Source organism: Coccidioides immitis (genome assembly GCF_000149335.2).
Source record: "Coccidioides immitis RS genomic scaffold supercont3.4, whole genome shotgun sequence".
NCBI classification, from domain to species: domain Eukaryota; kingdom Fungi; phylum Ascomycota; class Eurotiomycetes; order Onygenales; family Onygenaceae; genus Coccidioides; species Coccidioides immitis.
Genome location: NW_004504311.1, coordinates 2,077,004 through 2,100,673, shown reverse-complemented (window position 1 = coordinate 2,100,673; position 23,670 = coordinate 2,077,004). Strand labels below are relative to the sequence as shown.

Sequence of the window (23,670 nt, the reverse complement as noted above, 5' to 3'; positions counted from 1 at the left end):
CGAGTCGCCCGCCAGCTAACGGCCTGGCTCGATAACCATGGCGAACCGCATGTCAGTATATTCTACCTCATCGTCCGGTCCAGGGCCCCGCCCCGCCGGACAGCAAGCATCACAGGTCTCGACCACCACGCTGCTCAACGCCCTTCATACCTGCTATCTCTCCGGACAACCTTATCAGCTTGACTCTGCAACGAGCATAGTCGTGAACACCGCTTTAACAGCTACTACGCCAGGGCACAATGGCGAGCTGGGCGGCACTATAGATCTTAACGTAGCACGGAGAGCGTGGGAGCATGCCCGACGGAGAGCAGAGGATGGGTGTATTGTATTATGGTTTGTCTTGACATATTCCTATAGTTTCGCCCCAAACAGCTAACAACTCTGTATTTAGCTCGTCGCATCAAAATACACCCTCCCTCCTTCCAGCCTTTTTGGCATCCTTGCCATTACCCACACCGGAGATAGCCTATACAGCCCTAGCCGCAATTCGACCCTTCGTTTCTCAAGTCACCCCGTTCAACCCCGCCCGCTTGCTCTACTCTTCCTTTGCCGTGACTTACACGTTCGCCCTGACAGGAAGAGTCACTGATGTAAACTTAGCACTGTCGACATCTGGTGTCAACATCACCGATGGGCTCGCGAGGATTCCATCCGAACCTGGCTATCGTGCATTTGATGTCTTTTACTACCTCCTCTCCTCGGCATCGACACCGGCAGAAAGAGAGTTCCTCGGCCTGAAAAAACCAGAGGCGTATTCCTTTCTTAACAGGTCTCAAACTTACGATCCACCATCCTACCTCCCTACAACCGACGATGGCGCCGCCGCAGAGGATTTCCGAGCCAATCTCAAAGCTATCGGCATCAAAGGAGCGGCCCATCGCAGCTTGCTCTCAGTCCTAGCCGGTTTGCTTAAATTGGGCAACACCGCGGGGTTCCTCGTCGAAGAAGACGAATTGGAAGACCTCTGCGAGGACATCGGGGGCCTTCTCAATGTCGATCCTATCGTTCTTCTAAAAAACTGCTCGACAGAAGACCGAGAGTCGCTCGTCTTGGGTTTATACGAGACCCTCCTTGACTGGGTCATTTCGAAAGCGAACGAAGCCATTCGCCTGGAGTTACATGCCTCGCATGATAATGGTTCGAGCGATGGCAGACCCAGTGCTCGAACACCTCTAAGTGAAGAAGAAAGTGGAGATACGGTTAGCATCACTGTTGTGGATATCCCGGACGAGGCACTAGGAAAAGCTGTCGCTCTGCGGGGCGTATTTGATGATTCTCTCGGCATAAATGCTGAAATGAAAGAGGATGGAATCAACATGGTTAACCCAGGTCATGCTATCGTTAAGGAAATGGAAAATGCCGTAGCTGAGGTGGAACCTGAGCTGGGTATCATGGGTGGCAATGCTGGTCGCCTACGAGAACGGGAACGAGACAAAATACAAGGAGTGCTTGAGAAAGTTGGAGTCGAATTAGAATCCGGGGCTTTCCTGAAAAAGGTGCTATATCCTGACGAAGGAAGAGATCTGAACTTTGGCAGAAGGGGACGCTTCGACCTCAATGCTACTCTTGGTAGCAGCAGGGTCTGGTATCACCTCTCAATGCACCCGGTCGATGACCACCCGGCAGCAATCGCATCTCTACCCTCGGTCAGCTCGGCGTGGTCAGCAGGGACAGTTTCGCGTCAACTACGTGCTTGGAGACTTGCTGAATGGGCCAATCGCCGCAACAAACATCTCGACTTCACCGCCGACTTTGACGTTGACGAATTCGTTAGTCGATATGCTCTTCTTGGCTGCCACGAAGGCAAAGATGGCGTGGAAAATTGGATCATTGAACGAGGCTGGAGTAACGGTGACGTTGTAGTCGCAAGGGAGAGAATCTGGATGCGTGAAGGGGCTTGGTGGGAGGCAGAATCGATGCTCGACTTGAAAATTCCAACGGCACCTGTAAATCCCTTCGCCACCCCGGCGGCTACTACTCCCTTCGATGGAACCTACGGAGCTCCGTCACCAGCGACGGCAAGTGGATTCTTCCCCCCGGATAACATGAGCACTTTAGGCAGCCGAGAGAACCTCGTGAATCGCCAATCACAAATGCCAAGAGCACCTAGCGCCCTTGGAGGAACTCGCTCCATTGCGCCTACTACCGTATCTCAGCCTGTTCAGGTTTCGTCTGGAGACTACGGCCTTGGACCCAAGGGTGACGACCGACAACATGAAAACGTTTATTACGATCAAGACCTTGGTAAATGGACCGCTTTCGATCCCGAGTTTGGAGACCCGAAAAAGATCGAGGAGAAGAAAATACCAACCAGCCGCCGCGTTTGGTCTGCTTTTGTATGGGCTGTCACATTTTGGATTCCATCATTTGTTCTTCGTTTCGTGGGTCGGATGAAGCGCCCAGACGTTCGAATGGCCTGGCGTGAAAAAGTGACTCTCATCCTCCTTATTTTCCTTCTCAACGCTTCAATTGTATTCTACATCGTCTTCCTCGGTGACCTACTCTGTCCGAACAAAGACAAAGTCTGGACGGATAAAGAGGTTAGCTATCATCAGGGCGAAAATGATTTCTATGTCAGCGTCCACGGGAAGGTCTACGATATAAGCAAGTTTTGGAAGATTACTCACACCACTAACCGATATCCCACAACAAAAGATCAGATGATACATTTTGCTGGGAAGAATATGGACGCGTATTTCCCGTTGCCCCTTTCTTACGCTTGTCCTGGATTTGATATTGGCAAGCAAATTGAATTGCAACACAATGACACGAGTGCTGTTGAATTCCCACAGGCTGTCCATAAGGCTGGTCCCGAATTCCAACCCGATCCTACTCTTGCACTGAGAAGAATTGATTGGTATGCAAGGACCTTTTTGCCCAGAATGAAGGAGTATTACAAAGGAGATCTGGTGCATTCGAGGAAGTCCTTACCCCAGGAAGCCGAAGAGCGCTCTAGGCAATGGGCATCCATCAATGGAAGAGTTTACGACTTGACCGACTACTTTTATACCGTTGGAGTGCAGAACAACCTGAAACAATACGACTTCCTTCCTCGAGCCGTAACCGACCTGTTTAAAAATAATGCTGGTGCCGACATTACGGAACAATGGCGAGACACAGATGACTTCCGAAAGAGTATGACTTGTCTTAACAACCAATTTTACGTTGGCATATTAGATTTCAGAGAAACACCCCGATGTGAGGTCAACAACTACATTCTTCTGGCGTTCACCATTATTCTTTGTTCCGTTATTCTCATCAAGTTCCTTGCGGCTCTCCAGCTGGGAACCAAACGGCGACCCTCACCTCAGGATAAATTCGTCATCTGCCTTGTGCCGGCGTATACAGAAGGTGAGGATCAGCTTCGCAAGGGACTTGATTCGCTTACAGCACTGCAATATGACAACAAACGAAAACTCATCTGTGTCGTCTGCGATGGTATGATTGTTGGTGGAGGTAACGACAGGCCTACGCCGAAGATTGTGCTGGACATTTTGGGCGTTGACCCAAAGATTGATCCGCCAGCCCTTCCGTTCAAGTCAGTTGGCGTTGGAAGCGAACAGCTTAACTATGGCAAGGTCTACTCCGGCCTTTACGAATATGAAGGAAATGTTGTTCCATACATTGTCGTCGTCAAAGTCGGAAAGCAATCCGAACAGGGCAAGTCGAAGCCAGGAAACCGTGGAAAGCGTGATTCGCAGGTTATGCTTCTTAATTTCTTGAACCGCGTGCACCATCGCTCGCTCATGTCTCCACTGGAACTGGAAATGTTCCATCAAATCAACAACGTAATTGGTGTCGACCCAGAACTTTACGAATACGTGTTCATGGTCGACGCCGACACTAGTGTTAGAGAGGACTCGCTGAATCGTCTTGTTGCGAGCTGCGCGAACGACGCCAAAATTGCTGGTATTTGTGGTGAGACGAGCTTGCAAAATGAAGAGCGTTCTTGGTGGACCATGATTCAGGTCTATGAATATTACATCTCTCATCATTTGGCAAAATCTTTCGAATCGCTCTTTGGTAGTGTGACCTGTCTTCCAGGGTGGTAAGTTGTCTTTTCCCCTTTTTGATGTACGTCCTTGAGTACCACGCTAATTCTTCGCACAGCTTCTGCATGTATCGACTCCGGACAGCAGACAAGGGCCGACCACTGATTATATCCGACAAGGTTATCGCCGAATATGCTGACGGTGATGTTGATACACTGCACAAGAAGAACCTTTTATCCTTGGGAGAAGATCGATACCTCACGACATTGATGACCAAGCATTTCCCAAGTATGTCGTACAAGTTCATCCCCGACGCATACGCCAGCACAGCTGCACCGGAAACCTGGAGCGTTTTGCTTTCACAAAGACGGCGTTGGATCAATTCCACGATCCACAATCTGGCAGAATTAATGTTCCTCAAGGACTTGTGCGGCTTCTGTTGCTTTAGCATGCGTTTTATTGTGTTCATCGACCTGTTTGGTACGATCATCCTCCCGGCGACAACAGTATACTTGGGATATCTCATCTATCGTGTGGCAAGTGGCACGGGTCAATTCCCTGTGATCTCAATCGCGATCCTCGCAGCCGTCTACGGTTTACAGGCCATCATTTTCATTATCAAACGTCAATGGCAACACATTGGATGGATGATCATCTACATCATGGCCTACCCAATTTACAGTTTTATCCTCCCCATTTATTCGTTCTGGAACCAAGACAATTTCTCATGGGGTAATACCCGTATTGTCCTCGGCGAAAAGGGTGATAAGCGAGTCGTTGCGGTGGATGACGAAGGATTTGATCCTCGAAGCATTCCTCTTCAACGCTGGGACGACTATGCTCTCATGAACAATCTTCCTGGTCGCCGAGGTAATTCCATGGGCCAGGAAAAGCCTCATCAGCAATATTACGATGACGGAGGGCTCGAGATGGACGATATGCATTCGGTTTACTCGTCAGTGAAGCCAGCATCTACGATTCTAACCGGATTCCCTAATCAGGGCATGCACCACACACCCTATGTCCTCCCGCACTCTACAAATCCTTTGGCTGTTCCGGGCAACAGAAACTCCCATATGACGCAGTTCACTCAATACACTGATAATCCCCAGGCTCGCAATTCCCGCCACATGTCGATTGGAAATCTAAGCCATTATCAAGATAATCCTGCCAATGCCAGCCGTCTCAGTGGAGTTGGAATGCTTACTCCCGACAGCCATCCAGGAGTCTCTCAGCGACAGAGTATGCGCAGTCCCCTATCACGGCCAGCCAGCACCATGATCGATTTCAGAAATCCACCAAATCAGGGACCGGACGAGACTGCTATTACAGCTGCTATCCGGTCTTGTCTTGCGGAGGTGGATTTGGACAGTGTGACCAAGAAACAAGGTTCGTACATTTGATATTGACCACACTGACCATTAAATATGCTAACGATCATGTAGTCCGAGCGCTTGTTGAGCAAAGGTTGCAGACAACATTGACGGGCGACAAAAAAGCCTTCCTTGATCGCCAAATCGACCACGAATTGGCAAATATGTAAAATCCTTTGTGCTAATCAAGCACCGCTTGCCCACTCTCGGAACACACACCTGTTTCATACTAACCTTGCAACTTGATTTTGATAATCCTGGTCGGGGACCGGACTAATCTATGCATGATTTTTTTTTAATAATGTTGCCTTTTTATGCATTCTCTTTTGAATAAACAACTACTAATTCCAACTGATTTTATGTCCTTGCTGCATTTCTCACTTGGGAAAAAAAACCAAAAGATGAACTGACATGCCATGAATTTGGTAATATACACGTGTCTTAATAATACTTTCCTACAACATACTTTTGTGGACTCCCATCTAATTCCCCTTTATTTTAATTGTCCTACCTCATCTCATGCCTCTTGTCTTGCGTGTATTTGTGGGTTTTAGCTTTCTCTCGGTGTTATCCCATGGATTGTTTGGAAAATGGAGAATCTAAGTCGTTTCTGCTGCTCTGTCTCTCCTTTGAATGTTTCTCCTTTGCTTGAAAGTACTCATCTGTTCTGAGCGCTGATAAACATTATGTTCAGTATATAATCCCGCTAAGCTTTTGTATTTACATCATCACTACCCAACTCTAATAAAGGGAGCATGGACGAACAAACTTGATCAGCATCTGGCAATGACTGTTTCCAAATGCTGTATGCCAACATTAACATCTCCAAGAATCCAACCTTGTCAACACAAAACAGGTCCAAGAGCAATATATCAATACAATGGACCCCACAGCAAAGGAAATTAGAAAGCTAAATGACAGCCACTACCACTATATGCTGGCTTCTCTGACAATGTTCCTGGGTTTCCTCAAAACCCACCAACACCCCTGACCCTCTTGATCGCCCCCACGATCCCTCTCATCCAGCTAAACCTCCCGGGATCGGTCCCGATCGAGCCAACCGCTATCTCTCCGGTTTCTGGGTCATGCCAGCATCCATCTACCTTGCTCACGGCTCCATAAGTCGCAGTGTTTTGATTTCTGCACAGGGCATCCAGCCAGGACCGGCAGATCAGAGGAGAGTCAAGAAGGACGTTGGTTTCTTGGCTGTGGAAGAATGATTGCGTGTCGAGATTTGCGCTGCCTGTAAGAAATTACATACTAGTTCGAAAGGTTTAAAGCAAGAGTGGGAGAGAAAAAATGAGTTGGGGATCTCGAACCTTGAATAGCAACTTTTTCATCAATGATCATAAGCTTGATATGGCAGCTCCGCTTCTTGAACTTGTTGTGGATAGGCCTGGTCTGGTCTTTGCCTACATAATTATAGATACGTAGTCTAGATTTATCCTCGTTTGTGGATAGTGAATTATAAAGACGATTGCACGTCATTTCATTGATTCCATTTTGGAAGGGGAGCAATTGACCTGCATCGTTGTATCCCAAACAAAGGAAGCACGTTACTATGACGCCGCGCCGGACTGCATCGAGAAGTGGTGCAAGCAAACGCTCCGCATTGAGGTTTGGGGTCTGGATGAAAACGGAATGCTCGGCATTTCCGATTGCGGCTAGGAAAGCAGCATTCTGGGGAGTGTATATACTAGAATGATTCAATGCTGCAGGAGGTAAGTGATCTAATGGCGGCAGTTGGGTGAAATATGGATAGAGGCTAACCCACCTCCCCAAGGTTCCCGGTTCACCATGGCCATTGGGAACGGTTCATGAGGCGGATGTAATATGTATGGTGTCATTTGATCCTCTTCATCCCATTCAGGGGCGTCACCAGTAATGCCTGGTCTCGAAACAATATCTAAGCAACAATTAATAACTGTGAAAGGTCGTTGTGGAAGTACGTACTCAGATGTCGAGTCACGCAATCTCGCCTAGTTTCCTCTGGGCGTGGTGTGAGTGATGCTGTTATCCTGGCAGTCTCAGCAACAATATCTGTATCGTAATGCGGCTCATCGGGGGTGTGTTCGGGTAGAAGCTTGTCTTCAGGCTTTTCCGCATAAATTGTGCTTTAAGCTACTGTTAGATCTGGATTTGGGCATTTGAAAGGGTATCGTACGCGGGATCTCCTTGGCTACTCCATACACTATCATTTCGGCCGTGATTTGTAAAGAGAAATGGATAACTCGGAGGTGCCATAGATGCAGCTGGAGTATCAATAAGGGGCAAAGGAGGATTCAGAGCAACACTCCACGAAATGAGAGCCATATCGTAAAACGAGTCAACGATCGGGCCCTCGAAGCGGACCATCATTTCAAGATTATCGTTATCCTATATTTCGTTAGTATTTCAACTATGATGATGTGTGCGACCTTGTTGTGTGTATTGCGAACTTGAATATTGTTGCTCTCAAGAAGGGCGACCTTTCTGTCAACAATCATAAATTTGGAGTGCAGAGTGCCGGCGACAGGACGGTGGTAATTTAGAACTTGAAGATCAATGTTCGGAATCTCTTGCGGTCCAGGAAGCTGTATTTTGGAGCTCACAACCTGCTTCGCGCAAACCGGTTGACGATTGTTCAAAAACTACAGTATCTGTAATTAAAACCAAGCCCGACAAGGTCGCCTGGTGCTTGCCGACAGCATACCTGCTTCAAGTTGCCACGATCATACATCATCTTGATCACCACCTTCGTCCCTCGTAGACCAGCACGATGAGACAACTCCCTCATTGCATTGGTCAGGAATCGCGAATTGTCTGAATATATCCAATAACTGGTCATCAGAATGACTTCTTTTTCAGCACGCACAATGCAATTGGACATATGACGGCAAATATCGGGCAATGGTCCGATAATAGTCATGGGCACGACGCCGCAGCTGCCCATCAGCGACGGAGATACGAGACCAGACATTAGGTCTTTTGCAAGGGAGCACAAAGCATCTTGGTATATCTGCCCATTATCTTAGCCGCGCACAGTTTCCACGACAACCAAAAAGGGCGCACTTTAAGGAAAAGGTCACTTGGGCGCTGAGAGCCCCATTTCCCGCATTGAAACGCAACTTCTAAGTCTTTAGAGTCTGGAACAGGTAGTTTTTCGGACCTAGGCTCCCCGGGGGACTGGCCGTCCGCCCTTTCAAGGAACCTAGCAACTACATCGCGAGGAGTTGCTTCTGGATCCTTTGCCAGTTCCGAGCTGACGCTGATTTTGTTCTGGCATAGAGCACATATCCACTTAGGTATCATTGAGCACCGGGTTCTGTTTGGGCTGGTTGGCCGATATGAAAGTAGGGCCAGGACCAAAAAAAGGAGCGCAGGCGATATCCGAACACATACGTTTATCAGCAGCCGGGCAAGGTTTCCTAGGAAGAGTCGTTTCAAAAGGCACAAATAACCAGAGGAGACAGAGGCCATTTCCACACCATTTAAAATCAGTAAGCGTTGGAGGCAGGCTCGGCAATAAAAGAAGTTTTCTCTACCAAGCTATAGAATGACGAAATCACCCTCTTTGGTGGCGGGAAGGTGGGATATCCGGGAACCACAACAACAAGGGATGACATTGTCAAGCGTGTACTGCACACACGTAACCACACCCATACAGCGCTGAGTACAGATATTGTCCCAGATCTACCGCAGAAAATGCGAAATCCAGATCTGTCCCGAAAGATCGCCGAGTCAACAAGAGTTCTCGCGGTCGATGCTGAAGCTTCAAAAGCCACCTTGTCATTACGTCATCACCTCCAGAAGCGCCCAGCCAGCCGCTCCTAGACCTAAAGAGGACTAGCGTTTAGCGGCGGACGGCGCCAGCCGTTGGAATACCGACCAGCAAATCCGCTGATAAGTTGACCAATCTAAACCAACAAAAACGAGCTTTGATGTCGTCAAGCAGCTGCAGATGCTAACAAGCTTAATGGATTTAGGGTAGTTTAAAAGATCGTAAGAATGCACTGAGCGTCGACTTGTACTGGCATCGTTGTTATTCCTCTCAGTATTCCCAGAGGATCTCCTTTGACTTGGGCAACAAAGCAAGACTTTATGTCCATGCATTTACTCCGTAATGCTGCGTTGGATTTATCTGCGTACGTATTGAAAACAGCCGAATTTCCACGGACGCAAAGAACAGTTTTGGGAAGTAGGATGTTTCACAATCCTGGTCGACCGCTTCGGAAATATCTGCGTTGAAATGAAGGGTTTCGCCGGCCCATCAACAGTAGCAGGGAGATTGAGAGAGCGCTTTTCTGACACCACAGAGGACTCGTTATGATCTTGATATGAGCAGATCGTCCGATGTCCCCGTAACACCCTCCTCTCCCATTGCTGAAACGCGGGTGTTTCTCCTGAGACGCGGAAGAACACTATGTACTCCGGGACTCCGGGACTGCTCGGCCGAGGCCCAAAGAGGGCTTAGCGACCCAAGCTGATGGGAACTTCCCCGCAAGGCCCCTCACGCACGCGCGTGATTGGCCGAATGCAGCTGTCAGAGGAAGTCAATCCTATCAAAGAATGGAATAAATTCCGAGTTCATATTTTTATCTTCGTTGTCACTTTCTCGCGGGGTGGCTTCACTCTTCTGAAGCTTCAAAGTGAGCTTTCCAGCCAGAATTCCTCACTGGTGCTTCACTTTCCCAAACATCCTCGCGCGCTAGCGGCTATTCCCCACACATTCTCTCAGGGCCCCTCGCATATAAAATCCACTGTTTTGCATTCCTTTCCTCTTCAACCCTCCATCAACTTCATTCCTTTTCTTTTTCTTTTTCATTTTTTTTTTTTTTTGCTCAACTTGCTCGATACTCTTCACGAACATCTACTTTTGATAAGCATTCTTCTCGAATAAATACTTCACCCCTCAAAAGTGTGCCAACATGTGAGTGGAGATCCTTGATCCCTGACTTCCATGTGGCTTGCGGCTAATGCAATGTTTCTCTAGGGGCTACACTGCGTCAGACGCCCTTCTAGAGGCGCTTTGGGATGTTTGTGCCCATCCCCCTTCTCTCAAGAGTGTTTTCTGTTAACATGTTCACAACCAGGCTGGTATTCGATACATTTTTGCAAATTTGGGCTCTGACCACCCAGCAATTCTCGAGGCTTTCATCAAGGCTCAGCATGAGAAGAATGGCCAGGTCCCCAAGATCATCACCTGTCCCAACGAGGTACGTCCTACCCAGCTGTCCCTTGTCCTACGTCGCTTCTGCGCGACAATCCAACCGCCGTCAAACGCGTCCTGCTCGGTGCCGCTTCCGCCCTTCCCCGCATCACGTGCCTGGCTGACCCCCACCATTTCCCCACACGCAGATGGTCGCGCTCTCCATGGCCGACGGATATGCTCGTCTTTCCAACAAGCCGCAGTGCGTCCTCATTCACACCGACGTCGGTACCCAAGCTCTGGCTGCTGCCGTGCACAATGCTTCGTGCGGTCGCGCCCCCGTGCTCATCATCGCGGGGCTCTCCCCCTTCACCATGGAAGGAGAAATGCGCGGATCTCGCACCGAGTATATCCACTGGATCCAAGATGTTCCCGATCAAAAGCAGATAGTGTCCCAGTATTGTCGCTACTCCGCCGAGATCAAAACTGGAAAAAACATCAAGCAGGTTGTCAATCGTGCTCTTCAGTTCGCCACCAGCGATCCAACCGGCCCTTCCTACCTAGTTGCTGCAAGAGAGGTTCTAGAAGAGGAGATTGAGCCTTACAAGATCGAACAGAAACAGTGGGGTGCAGTTCGCGCTGCTGCTCTCCCCCAGGAAGCTGTCGCAACTATCGCTACAGAGTTAGCTTCTGCCAAAGAGCCGCTTATCATCGTTGGATACACTGGTCGCTATGAGCAGGCCGTCACACAGCTTGTCCAGCTTGCAGACAACATCAAGGGTGTTCGCGTTCTCGAGACCGGGGGTAGCGATATGTGCTTCCCTGCCAATCACCCAAGTGCACTCGGACTGCGCCATGGCGTCCATGATGCAATTAAGACCGCGGATGTCATCCTGGTTGTCGACTGTGATGTCCCCTGGATCCCAACTCAAGTCAAGCCAACACCATCTGCCAAGATTTTCCACGTCGATGTCGATCCGCTCAAGCAACAGATGCCGTTGTTCTACCTTAAGGCATCGGAAACGTACCGCGCAGACGCAACCACGGCCTTCAAGCAGTTGAATGAATACATCTCTGGCAGTAAGAAGTTGACTGAATTGTTGTCTGCCGAAGAGTATACACTTCGTCGCGTCGCGATCGAAGCCTCACACAAGAAGCGCATCGAACTACTCGCTGAACAAGCCGCTAAACCTCAAGGAATCTACTCGCCACTCAACCCGGCCTTCCTTTTCTCAGAGCTTCGTAAGGCGTGTCCTCCAGATACCATCTGGGCCATGGAAGCCGTTACCCTTGCTGCAATGGCGAACGATCACATCCAAGCGTCTCTTCCCAAGTCCTGGATCAACTGCGGAGGCGGTGGTCTCGGTTGGTCTGGTGGTGGTGCACTCGGCGTCAAACTCGCATCCGATGACCAGCATGGTGGCCCTGGAAAGGGTAAATTCGTCTGCCACATTGCTGGAGATGGCGCGTATCTATTCACCGTTCCCAGTTCTGTCTACTGGATTGCGCGTCGATACAACATCCCCATTTTGACCATCGTTTTGAATAACAAGGGCTGGAACGCGCCTCGTCATAGTTTGCTACTCGTCCATCCGAACGAAGGAGGTGCTCGTGTGACCAATGAAGAATTGAACATTTCCTTTGCACCAACCCCTGACTATGCAGGTATTGCCAAGGCGGCTGCCGGGGGTGAGCTCTGGGCCGGACGTGCTGGGACAGTTGAAGAACTCGCGAAGGCTTTGCCCGAGGCAATCAAAAGTGTTTTGAATGGCAAGGGCGCCGTTCTGGAAGCTCAGTTGAATGGAAAGGAAGGAAAATACACTGGATCTTCCGATGCGACCCCCGTCCCCAACTAACTAGATAGCAATGTTTTGAAAAAACAAAAAAAGAACCAACGACTAGGATAGACGGCGACTAGCCATGTCTATTAGCAAAATAGAAATTTGTTTATGCTAAACACCAGGCTCCCAAACTCTCCTAGAACTTGTAGCCATTCCATTCACGATTCATCATTTGCTCTATGACCGGAATAAATAGTACCCAATTACTCTCCTAAACCATGGACAAACCTTTTCCAATTATCACCTAATCTCTTCACTCCCTCCTCTAGCTCCCAGTTGCGAATCTCGCATACTTTTCTCACAATCACCTCTAACATATCATCCATTTCCTTTCCCGCACAGTGCAAATCACTTTCCACCAAAATCCTATCATCAGGAATTTCCTTGATCACCTCCACGGCCTTCGACACCGGCCCATTCGAGAAATTAATAGCACTCGAAAATGAAAAGTAAACATCCGCAGGATTTGACGGATGCAGGAACTGCTTCAATGGCTCCACTGGACCAGAATACGAATGCATACATATCCTCGGGGGGAACGGGCGAGCCGTGTGGGGTTCCCGACCCCAGCTCTTGTCAAGCTCTTCTTCACTCTCTTCGCCATGAGCCCCGGCCGCGCTACCTCGCCTTTTCCGCTGTCGTTTAGACAGAGCTGGCTTCTCGTAACCCCTGAAAAGTTCGCGGATGACTTCCACGACTGCACCATGTGCCTGGACGCTATGGATGGAGGCTGGCCGTTGTAGCTCGCCGGCTAGTTGTAGCTGGGCTTTCAGGATGGCTTTTTGGTGGGCTAGCTGCACGCGATACGGTGACAAGGTTCTTCCCTCTCGCGAGCCGGGGGTGCGTGAGGAGTCTCGATTCTCAACCTCGTGTGGGAACCAGGCGTTTGGAAGGCGGAATGAGCGGTCGAGGCCAATTTCGCCAACCAGTGCGTAGGGATATGTGAGCAGGTGCTGTTTGGTCTCTTGGATGAAAGTTGAGAGTGCACGAGGGGTGGGAAGGTCGTCAAGCAGGTGGTTATCTTGGATCGATGGGGTTAAAACGGATTTGTAGTGTTCATGTTTATCTACATCCGTCTTATTCGAATCGTCGAAGATTTGGTGGGAGAACCACGGGTGCCAGCCGAAGCAGGGAATGACTTTTCTTTCGGGGCATGTTTCTCCTAATGAGGTGTCTAAGTTAGCGAATCTAGAGGCGACTTCGGCAATCAGATGCTGATCTTGTGCTCTGGTTGCCATTATAGCGAGTGTCCTGGCTTTCATTGAAGGAATATCGTCGATTGAAGACATTGTATCCGTGGGATGGCAGTGGGCGTCGAATACGCCCAGCTCCCAGGGAATGGGGGAGGTTCTATCAACGCTGTCTATGTCCATTGTCGTCAATCAATTTTTAGCAATCTCTATCTTAAACGGTCCCATTGCACGAAGACACAAGAAACAATGCGATGCTGCGTCGCCCGGCCAGTGCGCGTGCCTAAACCCTTGCGGTGACGTTACGCGGGGTTGTCGGACCAACTAGGACGAGGTGGCCACAGAGTTAATCCCGGCGACGCGGGGAAGCACCACGACACAAATACAGCCAACCACCCCAAGACAAGCACTGTGGTTGAAGTCATCCCCATTTCAGACCAGCACTCATCGATGAGGAAGCTCTAGGAGGTTTGGACAAGGCACTCTTCCATGCCTAGCATCAGGCTGTCGTATCTCTTCTTTCCATTCGTTTTCCTGGCCGCAATCCCCATCATTATCCTGACCACTACGATATTTGCCTGCGCCTGCGTCTATGTCTGCGCATATGTTCTGCTTGGATATATATTTGATTCGATTTTTTACAGTGATTCAGGGTTTGTAGGTAAATTTCTGACAGCCCTGCTTCCAAACCAACCGATTCCAACGGGGCCCCCTCCTCCGATACCCAGCCAGTTCCAGAGGTTGGATGTCCACCACCCATGGCCCTCCTCGAATCCGGGCACAATTACACCACGATCTGGACGCCATTCCCGTCGACCTTCAGCCTCATCTGAAACAGCCACTTTTGCGGATGGACGGAAGCGATCCGTTCCCGGATTCCCGTACCCTCCGCAGTCAGCCCAAATCTCTCCAAAAGCTCATAAATCCGTCCCAATGCGCCATGGCACTCTAGTTTCCGCCCAGCGCGAGGATAGAGGAGACTGGGAAGATGTTAACGATGAGCATGAAGACGACGACAACAACAATACTGCAGGCTATGAGGACCGATGTTCTGAATTTCTTGCTTCTGTGGGACGACATCAGGGCCCTAAAACCGAGATATCAGCCGAGCCCAAGTCAAACTTCTTTGTGGGGCAGTATGATGGGGACGTCAATGGTGTCCTCCCTACCGGGCCACGTCTGCATTTTGATATACCACCACATCCTAGGAGGAGCTCCAATGGCGGAAAGGATCCTGGGTCTTCGGAAGTCACGCAATATTAATGGATTCGCCTATGGTTTTCCTGATGAGGTAGGGCATTGGCTTTCAAAAAAAAAAGAAAAAAAAAAACCTATATTGTGGTTCTCGTAAGTTTACTGATCCCTTTGTTTGGATTGTAAAGTCAACGTGTCTCTCTTGATCTTCTCCATCTCTCTAGGGTTGTCTGGAGATATTAACCTCTATTGTTTTCCAGTAAATTGCCAGAATGCTTTGAAAGTTATGATGGCTTTTTCGAAGAAAGGATGACCAAGAAAAGTGTTTTCCCTTCACAAAATGTGAGCTGGATGTAGCACTAGATTATATATATAGCTTCCGTCAAAAATAGGGGTTAGGAAAGAAAAGAAACCGCACTTTCTAGCATGATTTGCTCATGGATCTCGCTAAAATAAAATTCCTTCTGCGGTTGTATTATATGGTTAGGATCTTGCCCTTTTCAACCGGCATCATTGCAAGAGCCATCGCTCTCAGAATCAAATGCTTTATGACTTGACTTGCCTCAGTAATTTAGAAAGGTCGCGCTTGGGGAAGTGTACCTGCGTCCCCGCCGCGTTGACCGCCACCTTCTCCAAGCTTTCATCGTTGGGATACGCAATAAATGGTACAGTCGCAAGGAACCATTGTGTCCTCTCCATATATGTCGTATTAGGATCCTTGACCTGCGTTGCAACATACACATGCGCTGGCTTAGGAGATTCTTGCTCTATAGTGAATGCCTAGTCATCTATGTCCTGTTTTGTGAACATGGGACCCTCTGTAGCGGCAAAGCTTGAGATGATTCCCTTCGAGTTCAGTGCCGTCCATGGCAGGTAGTAACTGCAATTCTTCGTAATTTCAAGGTGAGTTCGAGTCTAGTTGGGTCATGTCGAGGAGGCGGGAGCCTTGCAAATACAAGCCCTTCAATCTTCGCTTGGTAGTTTCGTAAGAAGTTGGGTAGGTCTGAGATCCAAGTCAAACGAGGAGTAGGTATGAAGGTTGTAAATATTGGATTGTGGTCACTATTCGGCATAGTACGGACGGTATACTAGAAGCCATTTCCCTGCTACGCTATGTCCGTGGAAGCACGAGGTTACGCCATTAACGCAGCTAGCTCCTAGGGGCCAATCCAGATCTTTCTCTGAGATTACGGGGTATATAACACATACCGCAGCCGCACGTGGGCTTGCACTTGATGACAGAAATCTATCTACATGGAGCATTCCGGCCTGATTCGTTCATTGTGAAGCAAATGGAGACGCCGAATGGTTCTCACTCACGTCCTTCATCTCGTCCAACATTACCTCATTAAACTCCTCCCATCCGTCCAAGTACAGATGATGTCCCGCCTTCTTGATAACAACCACTTTCGCCGATCCTTTATCTGCTTTCTGCTCTTCGACGGATGCATCTTTCAAAATCCGTTGCTTTTCTTGGTCGATTTTCTCCTTGGCTGCATGGCCACCTTGAGCATCCATCCAGTCATGTTCACCGTACATGAAGACAATAGGGATTCCGGGTTCTCGGCGTGGCGCAGTTTGTACAGAGAAAGAACTAGAGGAATCCGAGGCTGACGGGGCTGACGGTGCTGAAGAAGGTGGTGGCAGATCGGAACAAGAAAGGGAGGTAGATTCACTCGCAGAATCTGGCTTTGGTGATGGAGGGTTAACTTGGGGTGGGAGGAACTGACGTCCGACGCCATGGATACGTCGAATTACTGGGCTGCGGGCATATGCACCTGGGGCCAGGATATACGACAGTGCATATTCACCGCTACCACGGAGCCTAAAGAGCGAATACGCATAGTCGTGCAGCGCGCGAGCTTCGTCCTGAGGTAGGTGAGAAAATCGTCGAGACGTCCAGCCGGAAACAAGACGAGGACCAAGCGGACCAGACCATCTGACCAGACTGAATGGGGAGACATTGGCATCCCAGAGATACACGAGCCATTTTGGTATGGTCTTGGCTGGGGGCTTGGATATGTCGTTGTTGTCCACGCTCGCGGCGGCTCTCTTGTCTCTGGCATTCAAGAAATTGTTGTTATCGCCGACCTGAACTCCACCAGCTTGATCCTGGGTAAATTCGTTTGCGAGCGTCGACGAGGTCGGCTCCGGCACATCTGCATTTACGGCATATGGGTCCTCAGGGATGCCCACAGGGGATGCAAGAATAAGTTTATTGAGACGACCAGGGTATTTGAGCGCATAGGCAACGGCCAGGTAGCCTCCTAAGCTGTGTCCAAGTAGTGTGAACCGTTCTATTCTTCGCTTGACACGCCATTCTTCCAGTGCATCCACGAACCAGTCCTCTGCTTCTTTGATGGCCTTCTCTCGCTCTTTCGCTGCAATCCTGAAAGGTGGACGGGTGCTGCGACCCATTCCTAGCAAATCCAGGGCATACAGCTGCCAGCCTTTCGCTCGACTCAAAGCTTCAAAATTCTTGTAGAAGAAGCCCAAGCCTGCACCATATCCATGGAGAACCACCAGATTGTTTTCTACTTTCTCCCCAAGTCGTTCAACTGAGAACTCGTTCAACTCGCGATTCTTGCCGCTGAGCTCCACCATAGTAGACCTCCATCTTCGTGGACCGTAGGGATCATTCACCGAGTTCTCTGAAACCTGACCTGGCCGAGTATGGTCCGCAGAGGTTAACGTGTCAGTCTGTTCATTGGGCGTTGCAGGCTCTGTGCCGGTCTGCGTATGTGTCGGCGCTCGCTGAAGGTACGGGATGAAGGATAGCACTTTGTGTTCCGCAGCGGCGGCGGGAATACTCGCCCACTGTATATATATTATACAACACAGCTGTCAGCCCTGGAGCTATGACGTGGGAAACCAATTTGTCAAAAACGATGCAATGCGTTGGTTGGCGTTCATACCCATTGACTAAACCCCTCTTTGTAGCCCAGCGGAAAAAGCCGCGAGAGGGGAGCGGGAGGCCGTGCCTCTGGCCTCGTAGAAGCCAATGGAGCCTGCGGCTGACGGGTTTGCGTGTCCCCCGACGGCTGCGCTGCCGTGGCCGAAGTCATGACGGGATGGTACTGTGAAGTGGTCGTAGGTGAGGGGTGGGACTCCGCAATGGAGGATTCAAAGTGGACGTGAAACCGCAGGCTGCAACTCGCATTCAACCACGGCGGCGTAGCTAGAGGGAAGCCGGAAGCGAGATCGAAAAGCGGCCTGGATCGAGAGACCTGCAGCAGTGGTATGGCTGAAACTCGTCCCGGATACACGTTGAATATGGTCGACGGAGTGACAGCGGACGCCTGTCACTCGAGGTTGACGCTCTGATGGATTTCATACGAGTCGCAGCACAAGCGGAGAAAGCCAGCAATCTATAGTTGGAGGCCAAGTTAGTTTGCTTTTGCCCGACCTTTGGCCCGTTTCAGCCCCAGCCGGAGTTAAGCGTCGTTTGGAGATAACACGGGCTATGGTGGCAGGCAGCCCTTTTCTGTTGCGTCCAACGTGTCAGTGTGGCGATGGCGGACAGTTCGGTTGCGCCGAAGGGCGGCTTCGTCAAAGCGTCGTTAGGAACCGGGAGGCGAGTCGCTGCTAGAAAGGCAATTATTTAATGATTTACTACGGAGGACTCCGATAAAGATTGCAGAGCTTGCACGCCGTAGATAAATGCCGTGGTTCGAGCGTCAACGAGATAATAATGATGTGGTGCAGCCGGAACCAGAATCGGAGCTCGCTGGCTCTCCTCAACAAGTCTTCCGCACGGTGTGTTGAGCTCGAGACCAAATAAACACTGATCTGAACGGGATCGTTCTCTCCATACGTTAACCAATTAATCCCGCTAAACAAGCCATGCCTCTATGAAGACCATCGTCTCTCGTTCTCAGCTGGGCCACTAGAATGAATCAATACCCTCCTCTCAACCCCAATGTCTCGCCTTGACCAGATCGTCAAGGGCACTCCCTCCCCTGACGCACACGTCCCCGAGACTCTCTTCAGCACTCCCTCACCTAAGATCCTCGCCTCCTCTCCCGACACTTCCGATTCACGGCCGGCGACGGCGTCTGCAGCTCCCGACCCGCTCTCTACCCTCCCTTCCTCCCCGCCTCAGATCTACCTAAACCTCCTCATCCTCGAGACCTCTCTACGCTCGCAATACCTGGCGCTTCGTGCACGAAGAAGGCAGAACACGTTTTTCTTGCTGCTGCTCGCCCTGTGGATCGCTTACTTTTCGTACGTGCTCTTCTTACGCCCAAGAGAAGATGGAGGCGTGGGCGGTTCGGTGTACTGGATCGTGGAGATGGGTGAGAAAATTGCCCTGATGGGCGGTGTTGTGACGGGCATTCTCGTCTGGGGAACGGGACAGTGGGAGAGAGGTGTCCGATGGCCGCGCCGGTGGCTGGCGGTCGCCAACCGAGGGCTGCGAGGCTTCAATGCAAAAATTGTATTGATTCGCGGCCCATGGTGGAAGGAGATGCTCTCTTATCTATCGTTCCTATTCCCATTCGCAGACCTCTTCTCATCAGGCCCATCATTTCACTATGTTGAGCGCCGTCATACCGGAAGCCATGAACGGCACCGACGTCCTGCAGTGACGGGCCGTTCCTCTTATGAGGACGATAGCGATACAGGAATTGAGGAAGACCTCTCCCCTGGTGGTGACTACGTCAAACTACTCTTACTCCCGAAATCATTTTCCCCTGCCTTCCGCGAAAACTGGGATGAATACCGCACCGAATACTGGGAGCGCGAAAACGAACGTCGCGCCCGCCTCCGCCAGAAGCTCAAGCAGCGTGAGCGCCAACTCGCCAAACACGAAGGCGGCTGGTTCTGGTGGACCGGATGGCAAGGATTGAAGCGAAGACGCAGTCTCCCAAAGTCTGCCCATGATCTGGAAAGACCGCATCGTCATCTTCACCCTAACCACCACAGCCATCATCGCCACGTGCACTCACGGCATTCCCTGGGGGACTTGAAGCCTCGTCGCCCCACTGAACCACATTCGAGAACATCTTCTCGCAGCACCACGCCTAATCCACTATCGGATGCTGATGACAAGCTTGCAAACTCTGATCGGGAACGGACTCGTCGCCGCCGAAGCAGCAGCAGCGCAGCTACCTCTTCAAACGAACGACCTCGGAAAACCAAGTCGTCCTCGTCTGGAGCTGGGAACGGCAGCCGGTCCCTATCGCCATTAACACAAATTGAGTTGCAAGAGGGCAATGAAGACACTGCGAAAAATAGAATTTGACAGCACATCTTGTCCATATCATAACTCATACCGAAGTTCGTCTTGGTTTTTAGCAAGCATCGCTGTATCCATACCATACCCTGCTAAAAGATTTGAAAGCAATACGGTCGTAGAATTCTTGTGATATCCTTCATTGAGTCGTTGTACTTTTTCGAAATTTCTGGAGGAACCATTATCTTTCGTAGCATGCCCACTTCACCTGCCTAACCCAAAATACTCCTTGCGCCAGCCCACATGGACTAAGAAACAATACACGGCATAACACAAAATGGAACCATGATACCAAGCATATAATCATAACCTTAAACCCGTAAAGCATGGACAGGTGTGTAATCAGTCAAGAATCTAGATGCGATAGACCGTCTCCTCTCCAAGGTACCTGTTTCAAGCTTGTGTTAGCCTACTTTCTGGTCGGACAAAAGCTTTCGAATTAATACTCACATAACCTCGTTTCTGTCATTCATCACATTCAAGGCTTGCAAAGCCTCTGCCAGCTCAAACACACTCGACCGTGAGCTCGAGGAGGCACGTATCGAAGAGTTCACGGCTTCTACTACACGTTGCACGTTCGCTGAATCGCCCTGGAAAAGATCCGACCTCATCAGCGGACCTAACGCGGAACGGAATGCGTTCAGCCGTTCTGTAGGTAAAGGAGGTAATGAAGACGCGGCCGCTAGAGCTTTTTCAATAACCTCTTCTTGAGATTCTGTGCTGTCCGTCTGTGTTTGAAGCAATTGGGATGCAGGCTGAGAGGATGCCATTGACATCTGCGAATCCAGTTGAGAGGTCGCCTGGCTCCGAGTCTGTCGGGAAGAGCCGCCAACCGGGCGGCTGCTAAGGCTGGCCGCGTATTCGTCTTCATCATCACCATCCGGAGTATTTCTAGATCTGCCCTGCTGGCCACGACGTCTACTTGAGCGCGGAGCAGTAGCAGTTGATCCTCGTGTTGTTCGCTGAGTGTTATCGGCATCATCATCGGAGTCGCTTGAGTCCGAGTCCGAGTCCAGAACATTTGTCGTTTTCCGTCGCTTGCGCCTCTCATCTTCCACAACTTCCTTGAACAAAGCAAACCTAAGAATGGATTCCGCAATTTTAGCATCTTTCTCTTCAACTCTGTTGGAAAGACGAGCTTTTGCATGGGCTGTGGAAAGACGGATCAGTGTTTCCAAAGTACGCGCCGTCATTGGGGACGTCTTTCGCTGGTTTCCAGTTAACTCATCATTTCGAAGCGCAGAGTATGTGGTGACAATGTGATCGGCAGCGCCTTTGGTTAAGACTGGCTTTATTCGCGATTTGGCATATTGGATATACTTCTTCACGAAAGGTAGGCTGACTACCTCCACTTTCCTACCTGCCCCTCGACCCGAGGTTACCGTTATGCCTGCATGTAACATGGCATTGTACTTCTCATAAACTTCTGTAGGCACATTCGCGTTCTCGTTGGCTTCAAGTCCGACTCCTAGACTATTGTTAACTTGTTCACGCACTGGAGCACCTTCTTCGGTACCGGGCTGACGATATTGATGCATCCGTAGGACGTGCTCAGATACTAGTCGATCCCTTGTATCCTCGATATCGTCCGTAACCACGAAAAGTAAGTCGAAACGAGATAAAAGTGAATCTGGCAACGCAATATTCTTGTGCGGGTCCTTATGTGTGTCATATTGACCATATATAGGATTTGCAGCAGCAATAACACTGCATCTTGCATTTAGCGTCGTATGGATGCCAGCCTTGGCTATGGTGACCGTCTGCTGTTCCATGACTTCATGTATGGCGACTCGATCCACATCACTCATCTTGTCGAATTCATCGATGCACACAACCCCTCTATCTCCGAGAACCATGGCACCAGCCTCAAGCCTTCGGTCACCGGTTTCCTTATCGGTTGTGACTGCCGCTGTAAGACCAACACCGGAAGAACCTCTACCAGTCGTTGCAATGGCCAAAGGTGCCGTGTTAAGAACAAAGCGGAGAAGTTGGGATTTAGCAGTGGAAGGGTCTCCAACCATTAGGATGTTAATGTCTCCACGCAAATGGGTTCCGTTATCAAGGTTCTTCTCCATTCCTCCAAGTAACATCAACAAGATTGCCTTCTTGATGTAGTCATGCCCGTATATACTGGGAGCAAGAGACTGAGAAAGTAAGTCGAAAACCTTCTTCTTTTTTGACATCTTATTTATGTTTCGGATATCTGTATCGGTGATTGTCGCTTGTGCAATTCCACCGCCGGACTTTGACGCAAGATGTATTATGTTATTTGCAAGAATCACGGTGCGGAACGTTGAACTACCGGAACTTGCGTTGCGGTTTCCTAGAGACCGATATATTCCAACAAGTTGAATTCTGTCACCGGGTTTCACTTTGTCCACTAGATCGTCATCGAGTATCACATCGACGCCTCGAGGAAGCTGACCAGCTGGAGCTCTTTCCGGCATTTCTTGAATAGAAATCATTTGGTGGTCGCGATATTTGCAATAGCCGTATTCCGTAATCAACTGCGGCGCATTAGGTCTACATAACATAGAATTTTGAGATCTGCAAACCTACCGGGTTTCCTTGGTCGTCTTCTTGTGGATAGACATTCAAACTTGTAGCCCCAGTCGCAGTCATAGTCTGATCTCGATACTCCCTAACTAGGAAATTTTCCTTTTTCGGATTGTAGTGAACGCTTCGGACCACCTTTGGTCTGACCAATGAGCACTTTGTCACAATTCCCTCGAGCGCGACCATGCGGTTCAAATGCGACGAGCTCAGAGTTCGAGGGTTGCAGGCATACTCGCCAAATGCGCCAACGTAAGCGCAATACCATGCCTACTTCAAGAATTAGCCACCTGCCGTTGATCCACAACTTGCACCTGGAATGCACCGTGTCTTCGATTTGCTCTTTCGTTAGCCTCGTGGAATCTGTGCCCAAAGTCTGGATAACATCTCTTAAGGCCTGATCAAAAGCTTGAGAATATTCAAACGGCTGAGTAACAAGGCTGTTGGTCGTAAGTAAATCGTTCATGCTGGCTATTCAGTCCTTACTTACCCGTTGGCAAGTTCTCGACTATGCGCTCGAATTTCATCTAAGCTGACCTATGAAAGCGGTTAAATGTCAGCCTGTTTCACTTCATTTAAAAGCAATATATATTCCTTACTGTGAGGCGCCGTAGTCCACGATTCAGCATCAACACTATATCGGCACGATAACTGAGACAAGTGGTGAGATACGTGTTCAATTTCCGCTAAGAGCGAGGAAAATTTGCCAACCTTCGAGCTCTCTGATCGCCTACATAGACAGATTAGTATATGGCTTGACTCCATAGGAATTAACACACTCACTTGGATCAAGAAATTCTGTGGCAGCTCGAACGCGATCTCGAACCGCCTCATCGCGGAGACTGTAATTCTCCATTTCTGGTGTTGTAGCCTATCACGGGCGAAAATTCAGAACAGTAGGTGTAAAGAGTGAATTACAAGCTTAAATATGGTATAAAATCATGAGTAAAGATGAGGGAAATGGGCACTTGGGCTGCTTGTTCGTGACTGCAAAGAGCTCTCTCTATGTGCGGATTGAAGTTCTATTAAAGTTTCCATTTCAGAAACGCGTCCGACGCGTTAACTAATCAAGTCATTAATGGGGGTCGCGTTTCCCAGCCAGCCAATCACCATCGCTCTCCTGCCCCATCGGGTTCCTGCGCTGACCCCCTTGCCTCGGGCGTGTG

At 49.7% G+C, this 23,670-nt stretch overlaps 8 protein-coding genes across 8 annotated transcripts; 4 read left to right on the top strand and 4 right to left on the bottom strand.

The window, feature by feature from the left end:
• Window positions 1–37: 37 nt before the first annotated feature.
• CIMG_05021 (class V chitin synthase) lies at window positions 38–6,601 on the top strand (the record flags this gene model as incomplete). The annotated part of the gene is made up of 4 exons (XM_001245579.2): window positions 38–333; window positions 392–4,048; window positions 4,111–5,381; window positions 5,438–6,601. 4 exons carry the CDS (start codon window positions 38–40, stop codon window positions 5,533–5,535), a joined length of 5,322 nt encoding a protein of 1,773 aa, XP_001245580.1. The 3' UTR covers window positions 5,536–6,601.
• On the bottom strand, window positions 5,445–8,801 carry CIMG_05020 (phospholipase D active site-containing protein). Its single transcript, XM_001245578.2, has 8 exons — window positions 8,417–8,801; window positions 8,058–8,363; window positions 7,804–7,995; window positions 7,530–7,741; window positions 7,319–7,479; window positions 7,140–7,271; window positions 6,685–7,077; window positions 5,445–6,608 (listed from the first exon to the last, which is right to left on the bottom strand). The coding sequence occupies exons 1-8, from the start codon at window positions 8,654–8,656 to the stop codon at window positions 6,334–6,336; spliced, it is 1,911 nt and encodes a 636-aa protein (XP_001245579.2). The 5' UTR covers window positions 8,657–8,801; the 3' UTR covers window positions 5,445–6,333.
• A 1,519-nt stretch (window positions 8,802–10,320) lies between these two features.
• Window positions 10,321–12,450, top strand: CIMG_05019 (thiamine pyrophosphate enzyme; the record flags this gene model as incomplete). Its single annotated transcript, XM_001245577.2, has 3 exons — window positions 10,321–10,380; window positions 10,438–10,560; window positions 10,703–12,450. 3 exons carry the CDS (start codon window positions 10,321–10,323, stop codon window positions 12,347–12,349), a joined length of 1,830 nt encoding a protein of 609 aa, XP_001245578.2. The 3' UTR covers window positions 12,350–12,450.
• An 83-nt stretch (window positions 12,451–12,533) lies between these two features.
• Window positions 12,534–13,785, bottom strand: CIMG_05018 (Cut9 interacting protein Scn1). Its single transcript, XM_001245576.2, has one exon. The coding sequence runs from the start codon at window positions 13,705–13,707 to the stop codon at window positions 12,538–12,540; it is 1,170 nt and encodes a 389-aa protein (XP_001245577.2). The 5' UTR covers window positions 13,708–13,785; the 3' UTR covers window positions 12,534–12,537.
• A 135-nt stretch (window positions 13,786–13,920) lies between these two features.
• CIMG_11460 (uncharacterized protein) lies at window positions 13,921–15,059 on the top strand. Its single transcript, XM_012358462.1, has 2 exons — window positions 13,921–14,871; window positions 14,979–15,059. Exon 1 carries the CDS (start codon window positions 14,014–14,016, stop codon window positions 14,785–14,787), a length of 774 nt encoding a protein of 257 aa, XP_012213885.1. The 5' UTR covers window positions 13,921–14,013; the 3' UTR covers window positions 14,788–14,871; window positions 14,979–15,059.
• Window positions 15,060–15,749: 690 nt separating this feature from the next.
• On the bottom strand, window positions 15,750–18,267 carry CIMG_11458 (alpha/beta hydrolase). Its single transcript, XM_001245575.2, has 2 exons — window positions 17,634–18,267; window positions 15,750–17,535 (listed from the first exon to the last, which is right to left on the bottom strand). Exons 1-2 carry the CDS (start codon window positions 17,781–17,783, stop codon window positions 15,997–15,999), a joined length of 1,689 nt encoding a protein of 562 aa, XP_001245576.2. The 5' UTR covers window positions 17,784–18,267; the 3' UTR covers window positions 15,750–15,996.
• A 162-nt stretch (window positions 18,268–18,429) lies between these two features.
• CIMG_05016 (uncharacterized protein) lies at window positions 18,430–20,051 on the top strand. Its single transcript, XM_001245574.2, has one exon. It carries the CDS (start codon window positions 18,638–18,640, stop codon window positions 19,958–19,960), a length of 1,323 nt encoding a protein of 440 aa, XP_001245575.1. The 5' UTR covers window positions 18,430–18,637; the 3' UTR covers window positions 19,961–20,051.
• Window positions 20,052–20,397: 346 nt separating this feature from the next.
• CIMG_05014 (DNA replication licensing factor mcm3) lies at window positions 20,398–23,443 on the bottom strand (the record flags this gene model as incomplete). Its single annotated transcript, XM_012358393.1, has 7 exons — window positions 23,288–23,443; window positions 23,216–23,234; window positions 23,104–23,155; window positions 22,995–23,041; window positions 22,830–22,944; window positions 22,511–22,774; window positions 20,398–22,458 (listed from the first exon to the last, which is right to left on the bottom strand). Exons 1-7 carry the CDS (start codon window positions 23,358–23,360, stop codon window positions 20,398–20,400), a joined length of 2,631 nt encoding a protein of 876 aa, XP_012213816.1. The 5' UTR covers window positions 23,361–23,443.
• Between the last annotated feature and the right edge of the window lie 227 nt (window positions 23,444–23,670).

Excerpts from the sequence above, each read along its gene's own strand:
- CIMG_05018 (XM_001245576.2), bottom strand. The coding sequence starts at position 13,707 with ATGGACATAGACAGCGTTGATAGAACCTCCCCCATTCCCTGGGAGCTG.
- CIMG_05020 (XM_001245578.2), bottom strand. The coding sequence starts at position 8,656 with ATGATACCTAAGTGGATATGTGCTCTATGCCAGAACAAAATCAGCGTC. Across the intron at positions 7,742-7,803 it reads TTGAGAGCAACAATATTCAA|GATAACGATAATCTTGAAAT; the intron begins GTTCGCAATACA and ends AACGAAATATAG. Across the intron at positions 7,480-7,529 it reads AGTAGCCAAGGAGATCCCGC|CACAATTTATGCGGAAAAGC; the intron begins GTACGATACCCT and ends AGTAGCTTAAAG.
- CIMG_11458 (XM_001245575.2), bottom strand. The coding sequence starts at position 17,783 with ATGACTTCGGCCACGGCAGCGCAGCCGTCGGGGGACACGCAAACCCGT. Across the intron at positions 17,536-17,633 it reads AAGAGGGGTTTAGTCAATGG|TGGGCGAGTATTCCCGCCGC; the intron begins GTATGAACGCCA and ends ATATATATACAG.
- CIMG_05016 (XM_001245574.2), top strand. The coding sequence starts at position 18,638 with ATGTCTCGCCTTGACCAGATCGTCAAGGGCACTCCCTCCCCTGACGCA.
- CIMG_11460 (XM_012358462.1), top strand. The coding sequence starts at position 14,014 with ATGCCTAGCATCAGGCTGTCGTATCTCTTCTTTCCATTCGTTTTCCTG.